Raw genomic sequence first — 12107 nt, 5'->3', positions numbered from 1 at the left:
AGACCTGGAGAAAGCTGGGTCATCACATGCAGTTAAAAACAATAGAACAGCTTTCCATCTGCACTGTCATTCTTCCTAAGCGTAGGCAGGTGAAATCAGGACTTGGAAAGCATAGGTAGCTCCAACCATGGTGGCAAAACTCAGCGAATTCTTGTGATCAAATCCTGACTTAATAATCCAGAACATGAACAAGTGGTGTGCACCTGGTCCAAGCCCCTTTCTGGAAGATTCGTTCCTTCCATCATGGAAGCAGGTGAACAAGCCAGAGCTTTATCGGAGCTGCCTGTTCTGTGCGAACCTAAAAACTATGGTTAATGGTCTTCAATAGAGCTCTTTTTTTCCAGATGAAGGGCTTCGTTGTCTAATAATCAATTCTCTGGGTGTCACAAACCTGTGGTGGGCAGGATCAGAGGCAAAAGATGGGTGAGACTAGAGGCTTAAATGAGTGTAGCAAAATATGTGGGCTACTTTCTACAGGAGGCTACAATCCAGCCACACAGTTCTTCTCCTTCCGCAGCTCTGGTGTTTTCCTGCTCATTAATTGAGGCCTATTCAATTGTTAGTTTGCTTATCTGCAACGGACTCTGACTTCAGACACGATAGCCTCTGGATTCCCCTCCCTTCCATCCTTTTGCTCAGTACAACTAAGTCTTTTCAAAATGCTAGTAGTTAGCTCTCAGTGGGAGGTTAGCCAGTTTTCCCACATTTTTTTTTTGTTAACGATCAGCTAACAATGGATTTGTTCAAGGGGCTTCTTTGCCTGTACTTAAATAGGAAGAGGGGGGGAATCCACACTCCCCACCCCCCTCAGCAAATAGAAGCAGCTAAATTGCAGTCTGTAAAGGCATTAGACATTATTATAGCCAGCTCTGCTTCTACTCAAGTTTTGGCTCTTGTCTGCACACCAGCCACCCCACATTCAATGGCAGCACCTGCCACTTTCAGCTCAGCTATGGCAGATCTTCCCAGTTGGCCAGCTTCTCCTGCATCTCAGAGCCAGATCAGGTAGGCCCATGAATTCCCCTCCTCCTGGAAGTACTCTAGTTACAGGGGATGTTACAATGGAAGGTCAGCAGGAGGCTCTGCTCTTGCTTTGGTTGAGGAGTGCTCACTACACAGGGAGAGGAGGACAACAGGATATCTCCCTGATGAAGGAGAGCAAGCAGTTCACCAGCTCAATATCTCACAGGGGAAATCTTCCTCAGCTGAATTTAGAGGAATTTCCTCATAAACCTCTCTCAGAGCTAATGTGTTCATGCAGCTCACTCTAGCATGAATCTGGTGTTTCAACCTCATTACTCAACTGTCCAAAAGCAGCCTCTACTTCAGAAGACAGCATTGTTAATTCCTGAATTTCCTCCAGATATACTGCACCTTCTCAAGGAGGCTCTATTAGTAGATCTAGCTAAGGAAGTATTTTTTCCCTCAACTACCTCTCAGTCTCCAGGTGTTCTTCACCAACAATCTCTATTTGCTGCCCCCACTCCTCCACTTTTAGGAGGCAGCCTGGAGTGTGACCTTCATGCAGGGATCCTGGTCCCACCTCAGGTGCTCTGTTTCCCCTGAAGACCTTGACTCATATCATCATCATGATGATGATGAATGCAGTGATGAATCAATACCATGTCTACTAGGTATAAGTAGAGCAATTAGGAGACTGAGACCCCTGTAGACATGACAAAACATTTACTGTGAGCACTGGAAAATATGTGTGAATGTATCTGTGGACTGTTCAGGACCTGGAGGTTTTCTTTTGCTGAAGATCCATTTTCCTGAATTAAATATGCTGAAGTGCTCCCTCGGTAATTTTGCCACTCTCAATAATCAGAAGCCTAATGAGTTCCATAAAGACACATGTGCTAATTGCACTTCTTAAAAGGTTGTGTTACACCAGATGCTAGCAATCCCTGGGTTGGCTGTAACATTGGGTGACTGTAGGAGACTTGCACAGGGCAGCACATTGAAACAGGCAATGAAATGCTTTGCCTGCAGCAAGTGACAGATGCGGATCTCTATTCCCACTTTGGTATATGCCTTCCACAACCTGGTGCTCTCAAAGCATTTTGGACTACAGTTCCCATCAGCACAACTCTTCCTGAGGCCCTGGAACATCAATGCCAATCAGAGGTAACAATTCTGAGTCGCATAGTCTGACCTGGAAGAAGGAGGTGTCTTCCTATGCTGTCAATGGTGAAACTGTGGGGAACTCTCAGGACCACTGTCTTCCTGTTGCCTTCCCTGGTCACCTTGGTGGTTGCAAGGGAATATTGAGGTTGGCTTTGCTTTTACTGGAGCTGGGGGATATGACTGGTTGGATATTTCATTCAAGGTGAGGCTGTTTCCAGTCCCTCTGCTGGGCAGCAGACTGGTCTGCTATAACTCTGAGTGCTATAAATTTGAGTCCTGAGTTCCTCAATGTGTGTGTCATGGCCAGAAGGAGTTAAATGGTGTTATGGGAACTTCACTGTAGAAGCCAGTTCTGAAACATGCAAATGCTGTGTGCATCAGTCTCCTTTCTGTGTTCCCAGCCTCCTCATGTTAAATGAGGTCTGCAGGTCTAGTTACAGGTAGGTAGCCATGTTGGTCTGCCATAGTCGATACAAAATAATAATAATAAAAATCCTTCCAGTAGAACCTTAGAGACCAACTAAGTTTGGTTTTGGTATGAGCTTTCGTGTGCATGCACACTTCTTCAGATACAAGTGTGCATGCACACAAAAGCTCATACCAAAAACAAACTTAGTTGGTCTCTAAGGTGCTACTGGAAGGGGAAAAAATATTTTGTTTTGAGGTCTGCAGGGTTGGGTTTTTTGTTCTTGTTTTTTACTCACACTTGCCAGAGCTCCAATGGAAACCTTCTCATGAGCAAATACTGTGCTTTATCAGTATCCTTTGCATAGATAGTTCTGCCTCTGTTCAAGTAAACACAAGAGCCCCCTGCAGATCTCCCCCACTCAGTGGGGACGTTCGGCACAGGGTTCGCATGTGCACTTCTTCCACTGGGTTTTCATGCTCAGGGAAGTGCCTGAACGTGCCCTTGCTTACTTTAAAATGTGGTAAGCTGGTCCTCTTGGGAATGGAGGAAACACCATCCCTGCTTACCCTGCTGTGGGTGGGATCCTGAACTACTTCTCTAAAGTCTTGCCCCGATGGCACTGCTTTCTTTTCTGTGGTTCATGGGAGTTTTAGCATGTGCTTGTGTTGGATCTAGAATTCTGTGTATGTGTGTAGATAGGAGAATTTGTGCAGATCCCAACCCAGATAGGGAACATATCAAAGGTGTGTGTGCTCACGCTTTATACTAGTGGCCTGTTCCGGAAATATTAAAACCCAACCACTCTGCTTCTCTCTGTAGCTGAATGCGGCTCCTCTGTAACCGGCACTCAAGGCGTCCTGCTGTCCCCAAACTACCCTCTGAACTACAACAACAACCACGAATGTATCTACTCCATCCAGACACAGCCAGGGAAAGGAATTCAACTCAAAGCCAGGACTTTCAGCCTGGAGGCCCGGGATGTCTTGAAGGTAATGGCTAATTATTTGGTGGACAGATGAAAGGCTTACAATGAGGAAAAACCACTCATCTCCAAATGGATTAATCCTGAGCAGAATTTGCAACCCTGCCAAGCAGAAACCAGCTGTCAGAGTACAATTGCTTCCCAAATGTTGACAGCCTAGATTTTCTCAAACTTTTGTCAGAGAAAACATCTTCGAAATGGTGGGTGATGTTTCAATGAAAAGTTTTTGGGAAAGCATATCTGCCTCTTTGAGGGGACGGGATGATGTTGGTGACTAGGCTTTGGGTTTCTGTCTTTCCCCCCAAAGTGCTTATTTCATTTCATTTCATATTTTTTTATAAAGTGCTTAGTACTAAGGACTCATCTTTACCTCCATTTGCCCTGTCTCTTTCATCTGGGAAAGCGAGTTTTCTTCGTATTGCCATTTGTTCTAGTTTAATGCCAAAGAGCTAAATCCTCTTCAATACACTGATTCACAATGTACAATACTTTCCTTGGATTTGGGGTGAGGAGTGGGACAGGGATGGCTTATTACGAGGTGGTTTACCACACAGGGAAATATAGAACACCTTTAACATGACCTGAGGTCCCGGGCACTCTTTTTCCTTAGTTTCCACCTTACATGTCCATCTTTCTCTTCCCCTCTCATTCTCTTCCTGTCTTCTTTCTCCTCTTCTGCCTCTCCCTTTCTGCTTCTTAACAGACCAAGCAAAACCCTCCAACAGAAAAATAATGTATCCACCAGGGGAGTTCCAGTGAACACTATCTAATACACTTCTGGGCCATTCACTGCAGCTTTTCATTGATTTATAAGTTTGATTGATTGGATGAAACTTTTTATTTGACTGAAAAGCTGCCTCCCTCCCAGTTAATCAGGCAATACCCTTTTTATGCAAACATTTTATACATGCATTTAATTGTGCTGTTTTAGTACTGACATGTTTGCTGATCTGGAAGGGCAGAATATGAATTTAATAAATAATAATATAAGCAGCAGCAGCTTCTCATTTCACCCTTATCCCAGAAAGAATGTCCCTTTTAATATTATGATTCCTGTGAGATATATTTATTTCCTCAATCATATGCAAATTTATGCTAATTTAACAAATAATCTGATTAGTGCATTAAAATGCCATTAATTGGGTGATGAGGGGTATCATTTCCACCCCCCATGGTGACAACCAATATCCCACAAAAAGAGTGGGGCATTGTGGGAACTCTGCACTAGACACAGCTTAGCAGAACTTTAAAAAACTCTGGGAAATCTCACTTCTCTTCTAGCAACCCCTGAAAACCACCAAAAATATCTCCCATTTCACAATTAATGGGTCTAAGAAATTGGGGAGGGGCATTCACTCAACTCTAATTGATATAATGCCATCAGTGTTTATAGGTAAGAAAAGCAGAAAATGAGCAGAATTATTATCCAGAAGGAGACATTGGGTCAAGACAATGCAAAGGTTGGGGGTGGACAGAATTGTGGGGAGGAGCCCATCCTCAGTTGCAGTTCTTTTTCCCTTTTGCAGATCTATGATGGCAACAATAACTCTGCCCGCCTCCTGGGCACCTTCAGCCGGACAGAGATGTTGGGCCTCAGCGTCAACAGCACCTCCAGCTCCATGTGGCTCGAATTCATCTCAGATGGCAACAGCACAAGTCAAGGATTTGAATTGCAGTTTTCTAGTAAGTCCATAGACAACCTTGCTGTGACACAAGACATAAAAGCTGGGTCATCATCTTGTGGGACTCCTACGTTTCTTGCAGAGGCAGGAAACTGTTTCCAGCCAGTGGACCACATGTCTTGTTCCCTAAACACTGTAGGACATTTTGACAGGTATGGGGGGCTGCCCACTAGGTACATTCAACTAGCAGCCTGATGTTCCAGCCTCTGAACACAGCCCCTAGTTCCCATGAAGTCCCCCCCCCCCAGTGTTATTTTGTAGTGCTTTCTCTCAATATGTGATCCCAAGCACATCTTGGGATCTTTAAACACCTTGAATAGCAACAAAGCTTCTGGCCATAGTTCTTCCCCTTGCCGGCCTCGGCTTCAGCCTTGCTTGAGTTAGCTAACAAATAGGAATGGGGCTCTTCCCCCTGGGGAGAAGCTGGTTAATACACTCTGGTTATTTTGCCTGTATCCTGACTTAAGCACAGGACAACTTATTAGGCAGAGCTAACATGGTTGAGGCTGCTGATCAGTGAAGCAGCATTGCACTTGGAGCTGAGAAATGTGTGGTTTAGTGGACAATGCAGCCTGTGCTTTGGGAACAGATTTTCTTCTCTCTCGAAAGCAGCTGTGAGGAACCGGAAGGCTGCATTTGAGAGCTTGTAGGTCACATTCAGCTCAAGGGCTGCCAGTTGCCCATCACTATTTTGGGGTCTTCAGCAAATAGCAAGGTTGCGTGATGTGGTGGATCACCAATGCTTTATTTTTCTAAAATAGGAGATGGTTACACAGAAATTGGCCCTGGAAGTCCTGTCACCTACTCCAGATCTATTGCTGTTGCAATATTTACGTACTCAGCTGCAAACTCTTCTTTATTATTACTTGCCTGTTACTGCTCTGCTTTCCTTTGGACCACATCAGTGAAACTGAGAGAGGAGTCTTGTTGTCTGGGCAGCCCAGGACTTCCATACACACTGCCCAGGAATGTTCCCTGGGGAGGTTGGTTTGGTGCTGCTAAGACAGTGGTTGGACTTCACTCACAAAGGTGCCCTCCATTGTCCCTTGAGACAGACGAATGCCAACTATACTTATTCCTTTTGCTTGTTAGTTATCATTACCATATGCCTTCAGTGGTTCAATCCTGGCAAGGTTATGGTGCTGAGATCCTGGGAACACTCAGATTATTGATTATTATTAATTGAATTTACACCTAACGCTTTCTCCCAAAGGAGCCCACCAAATCCCTGGGTAAACAGGAATGTTGTCAAATTCCTTTTAAAATTAAATAATGATGGAGAGAGATGCTCTTTACTATGGAGAACATTCTGCAAATGTGGAACCACTACTGAAAAGGCCCTGTCATGGGTCAGTGGCAATTGGGCAGGCCCTGGTGATAGTTCCACCAACAAAGCCTCATCTGCCAGTGGAAGTTGCAGTTGTGAGCAGGTTCTGCTGATGCAGTGGCATGGATTGGGCCAGGCAAGGTCTCCAAAATAACAAGTTTCTTCTCTCTTCTGCTTTGAGGTTTTGAGCTGATCAAGTGTGAGGACCCTGGCATCCCGCAGTTTGGCTACAAAGTCCACGACGAGGGGCACTTTGCAGGCAGCTCGGTCTCTTTCAACTGCGACCCCGGCTACACGCTGCGAGGGAGCCGGGTGCTGGCTTGCTTGACTGGGGAGCGGCGAGCCTGGGATCAGCCACTCCCCATCTGCGTAGGTATGACTCCTCCCTTTGGTGTGACCATCCACTCACTTGGGTCACTTTTAGCATGACTGCTGTGGGGCCATTGTCTGAGGAGCTGAATGATTTTGACAGTGGTGGCTGGTGCCATTTGGGGCTTCTGCAGTGGAAGGAAGGAGCCCAGACAGTAGGTGGAGGAAGAGCTAATGACAAGCAGAGCCAATTAATTTTAGCTTTGTCTCTGTTCTCCCTACTGAGGTCTGCAAGGTCTGCACCTGGGACTAAGGAGCAGGGGGGAGTTGATCAGTAGAGCCATCTCCTGTATTGGTTGTAAGTAGGAAGGCAGGCAGATAAGGAACGTCTGTATGGCAACACCCCTTTATGAACCAGTCTCCACTGAATTCAGAACAAGGGTAGCCAGTGATGCTTTAGACTACAGCTCTCAGAATCCCTGACCATTGGAGTTGTACTTCAAAACAGCTGGAGGACACCAAGCTGATCTGCCCCTCATTTAGAACAATGACTTGCCCACTTCAAAACAGTTCTACAGATGACCTGTCCTGAGTGTCAGGGTCTCTGGGGTTCACATGTTTTTGCTTGGCTATCTCCTGATCGAACCTTCTTCAGCTTAGTCTGCTGAACTCGTGGAGCTTGAACTGCAGAGCAACATTTCCAAGTCTGGATTTGAGTGCCACTCTGACGCTCAGTCTGAAATCAGCTCTGAATGAGCCAAGTGCAATAGGAGCTGAGCACCAGCTCTAATAGTGGGAACCAATCAATGGAAGGGCTGTTCCAGAAGATTTACTCACTTGTGCTTCATCCAGTTCAGTTTTAAATGCTGGCAGTAGTTTTAATTGCTGCTGTTTCCATTCCAGGTTTCACACCAGCCATTTTCCAATAACCTTCAGGTTAACTAGCCAATCAATAGGAGCGGGGCTGTTTGTCTCCTTGAGTATACAATGAGGATATAAATCAAGCCCTCCACTTGTTGCAATATCTTGTTTTAATAGTTTGGCTACATCTGTCCACATAAGAAAATCTGTCCTTTTAGTTTCCAGCCATACAGGAGAGGAATTAGTGTCCGTTTGTGTACATGTTGTGTACATGTTGTCGTTTGTGTACATGTTGATTAGCAGTATGATAATCATTGCTGAATTTGAATGAAATTTACTTCTTCATCTGTTTAGAGGACACTAACTTGTTCGTTGGACATATCTTCAGGGCTGGGGGTTGTTTCTTCATAGAATCATAGAACTGCAGCTTTGGAAGGAACCACGAGGGTCATCTAGTCCAACCCCCTTTGGAAGGTTTCCATTGTGAGCCACAGAGGGCCACTTTTTGCATAAACTTTCTCAAGTGATTTTTTGTATTGGTGAGTGGATTAAAAATTGAACAAAAGTGCAGCTTCAGTCTCCATCCACCATGGTATCTGGCATGCAAGCGGTGGTAGCACTCTGTGGTGAACATCTTCACAGCCTCAGCTGGCTCAGTCCTTCCTCCCCTTGGGACAAGTGCTGCAATCACCTTGTGCTTCAGATTTGTCTACCTGGTTCAATGGAAGACAAAGATAATTCATAGTTTGAAAGGGTGTTTTTTTAAAAAAAAAAACACCCAGATAAATAAATAAGGGTTACATAGAAATCTGCCTTCTGCCATCAGACCACTGCCCTGTCTAGTTCAGTACTGTGGACAATAACTAGCAGTAGCTGATGGGGGTTTCAAGCAGAATCTGTCCTAGCACTAATTGGGGACACTCAGGACTGAATATCTGAACTTTTAGATGCAAAGCATGTGCTCTTCCACTAAGCTGCAGCCCTTCTCTTTAGAAGGTTGTCCTCACTCTGAATGAAGTGGAGGCAGAGGACGATGGCCCCCTGAATATGGGGGGTTCAGCCTTCTACCCACAAATATTGAGGGGGTGAAGCCCCTTCTCCCCCCTATAGTTGGTGCCCCTGTTCTCTATTATCACCTCCCTTGTATTTTTGTCTATGTACTGTATGCAGTTACTATGATCTCTTGCCTCTTGAACCCAAAGGGTTATGGGGGGGGGAAGTTGCCAAAGATTACTAAGCAAATGGCATGCAGAGCAGCAATGGAACCCCAGTGTTGCTATTTTTCAGCGGAGTGTGGGGGCAGTATCAAAGATGAGCCTTCGGGAAGGATCCTGTCTCCAGGCTACCCAACACCCTATGACCACAACCTCAACTGTGTCTGGACTATTGAAGCAGAAGCTGGTTGCACAATAGGGTGAGTTCATGGAAGAAAAGCGCTTCTTCACACCAAATTCTGCTCCCATAAAAGGCATTGATGACCACCAACTTGGGTGGCTTTAAAAGAGGATTAGACGTATACATGGGGGAGAAGGAGACAATCAGTGGCTACCAGCCGCAATGGCTATGTTCTAACTCCCCTGTTGGAGATGCCATGCCTCCCAGTACCAGTTGCTGGGCTTCATAAGCAGGGAGAGAATGGTGCTGCATTCAGGTCTTGCTTGTGGGCATCTGGTTGGCCACTGTGAGGTTAGGATGCTGGACTAGATGGATCTTTAGCCTGATTCAGCAACATGGCTTTTATTAATTATAGAGATGGAATAGACTAGATTTGCACTTCCGTAAAACAGGCTCATGATGTGAGATAGGGCAACCCGCTCAACTCCCCTTCCCATGTCCCCTGGTGATCTAAATCACATCATGCTATATGCAGGGAACAGGTGCCCCTGTGTAGACCTGTTTGTGATCTGCAATTAAACATAAATAAATAGAGGAAAAAGCCTGTGCCAAAATAACCCAAAATCTCTGGCAAGAGTAGCTGGGTTGTGCAATGTGAGTGAATTATGCAAATTGACCATATTTGCATGATTTCTCTTACTTTGCATAATTTATTTTGCAATGTTTACTATTTTGCATAGGCAGAAGGTTAAAAAATAGGACCTCAAGCTTCATAATCAGTAAATTAATCAACTATTTTGTTTCTAAAAAATCTAGTTGATTAATCAGTGGCGGGTGGGCTAGCTTTAATCATAGAGGCAGAGAGTTAATGCTATACCTATTGATTCTTTTGAGGTTAGTTTCATCTTTGTGCCTGTTGCTGTAACGGGCACTGTGAAAATAAAATAAAAAGGTACCAGATTCCCAACCCCACAAAAAACTGGTTGTCATGGTGGGTGGCATGCAACTAAGTTTTATTCAGAGAGGACCCACTGAAATGAATAGACCTAAGTCGTGTTCATTAATTTCAGTAGGTCTACTCTGAAAAGAGTCCTTCCATCCAGGCACCAATCAGTTTTATATATTCTGCAGAGTTTATAGCAAGGATTACTTCTGGAAAGATATATGCTCCCAACTGCAGTGTCTGCAGCCCAGAGGCTGAACATACTCTAAATTGTGATTCTGGCCTAGGCAGTGCTGTAAGGTTACCAGATTTTTTTCAATGAACCCGGAGACACTTTTCAACTTCAATGGATTTTGTATGGGGATTGATTTGTAAATCCGGGAACTGTCACTGGGAAACGGGGACGTCTGGTAACCTTACGCTACTGGCAAAAGGAAGTCTTTGAGTGCCCCAAACAGGGATTCAAAATACCAAACAGAGGTTTGAGCAAAGAATGCTGAATCCTTACTTGTCTGCCCTCCCGTAATTTCCTCTGCAGTTTCACCCTTTCCACTCAACTTTTTCCCAGTCTACACTTACTTCTAATATTAGAACCTAGCTGGTGGGGGCAGGATATGTGTGTCATGACACTAAACCAGGGTGCCACAGTGGAAGGGCCCATAGAGCCCAAACCATCACAGGCGCCTTTCCCTGGACCTGAGGAACTGAGGGCCTCTCACATCACTTTGCTAGACCAACAGCACACAGAGTGCACCAGATGTGGGGGCATGTGGAGAAGTGCTTGTTTTCAGGCCAGAGGGATGGCCCTTTTAGAGTTTACAGTCCTCCAACATAAGGGGTGGAACTGGAGGCAGAAGTTCAAAAGACTTCACATCCAGCCCTCCACAAGTGTAGTTACCCTATTGGGAGCTCTCCATGGTGCTGCTTTGCCATGAGGTCACCTCCTTGGGACCAGAAAAGGGAAGGAGCAGGGAGGGCTTCAGCAAATGGGCAGCAGGGCTTCAAATGGGGTTAAGCAGCTCTGTGCACCCTTTTGGTGATGTAAATCATCAGCCCCCTGTCTATGCTGAATAAAAATCCCTTGATCCCAATATACTACTATAACATTGCTATTAGCCAAAATCACTGTTAGTATTTTACACCTATGTTAATCAAAGCGATCAGCCTATCATTTTCAGTCCCTGGATCTCTTGCCTTGCCCATAGATATGTGTGCATGAGGAGGGTCTCATCTGAATCAGAGTGCTTAGAATGAACCATGACAGGACGGTTGATATATGTCAAAGGAGGCCCCGTGTGCAAATCATGGCTGGCAGATTCTCCTGTTGTGGCATCACGAAAGTAGGTCTTCTCTGTAGTGACACTGACCCCTTAGAATGTCTCTTCCCTATGCAAACCAGAAGGTGCTCACTGTGGCAGGCTTTAAACAGCTACTTAAAACTTACTTATTTTGTCAGGCTTTCCCTAGGACTTGGTTTTCTGAACTCACTGCTCAATATCTTTGCTGATTCGATTTTCATATTGCATTTGGATAGTAGGTATTTACTTTTTGCTTGGGATTTTATGGTCATAATTTTTGTGAGCCTCTTAGAGATTTTGCTAGGGAACCTGTGGGATGGAGAAGTTGTTGGACTACAGTTCTCATCATCCCATACCATCCGTGATACTGGCTGGGGCTGATGGAGTCCAACAACATCTGGAGGGCTGCAGGTTCCCCATCCCTGTATTAAATGGGACAAGTGTGTATGAGAAAGAGAGAATAGATACATACTGATGGATAAACAGCTTCAGTCACTGTGAGTGAGCTGTGAGTCCCCTGTAAGTTCCCTCAGCGGGAGAAGGATGGGGTTCTTGTCTTTTAAGACGTTTCAGAGGAGTGCCAAACAATAGTGATAGGACCTTCTTCAAAGCCTCACATTTTCCCTCTCTGCTTTTCCTCAACGTTTTATTGCACCTCAAGTACAAACGTTGGCAAAAATACAGATATAACAAGCATATTCAATAAAAAGTCAGAGGTTTGGGCCGCCTGAAAAAGCAGTCAATTAATAACCATGCAGTTGTCTGACATATATAATGCATTGCCACAGTACCCATTATCTCGAAGATGGAATTAAAATATTGAAAGCGCCGTGC

General features: G+C 45.0%; 1 protein-coding gene across 12 annotated transcripts in view; it reads left to right on the top strand.

The window, feature by feature from the left end:
* The window catches only part of CSMD2 (CUB and Sushi multiple domains 2), a 495517-nt gene that overhangs the window by 365849 nt on the left and 117561 nt on the right, over positions 1-12107 (top strand). For all 12 annotated transcript variants that reach the window (XM_083511538.1, XM_083511534.1, XM_083511540.1 and 9 more), the window contains 4 exons: positions 3356-3525; positions 5045-5201; positions 6709-6900; positions 8985-9111. In XM_083511538.1, the coding sequence (XP_083367664.1) occupies positions 3356-3525; positions 5045-5201; positions 6709-6900; positions 8985-9111 (646 nt within the window). The remainder of the gene's footprint in view (positions 1-3355; positions 3526-5044; positions 5202-6708; positions 6901-8984; positions 9112-12107) is intronic.

The sequence above is a fragment of the Podarcis liolepis genome, assembly GCF_965112155.1.
Source record: "Podarcis liolepis genome assembly, chromosome: 7".
NCBI classification, from domain to species: Eukaryota; Metazoa; Chordata; class Lepidosauria; order Squamata; family Lacertidae; genus Podarcis; species Podarcis liolepis.
Note: the sequence above shows the minus strand (reverse complement) of the source record. Positions and strands in the feature narration are given on the sequence as shown.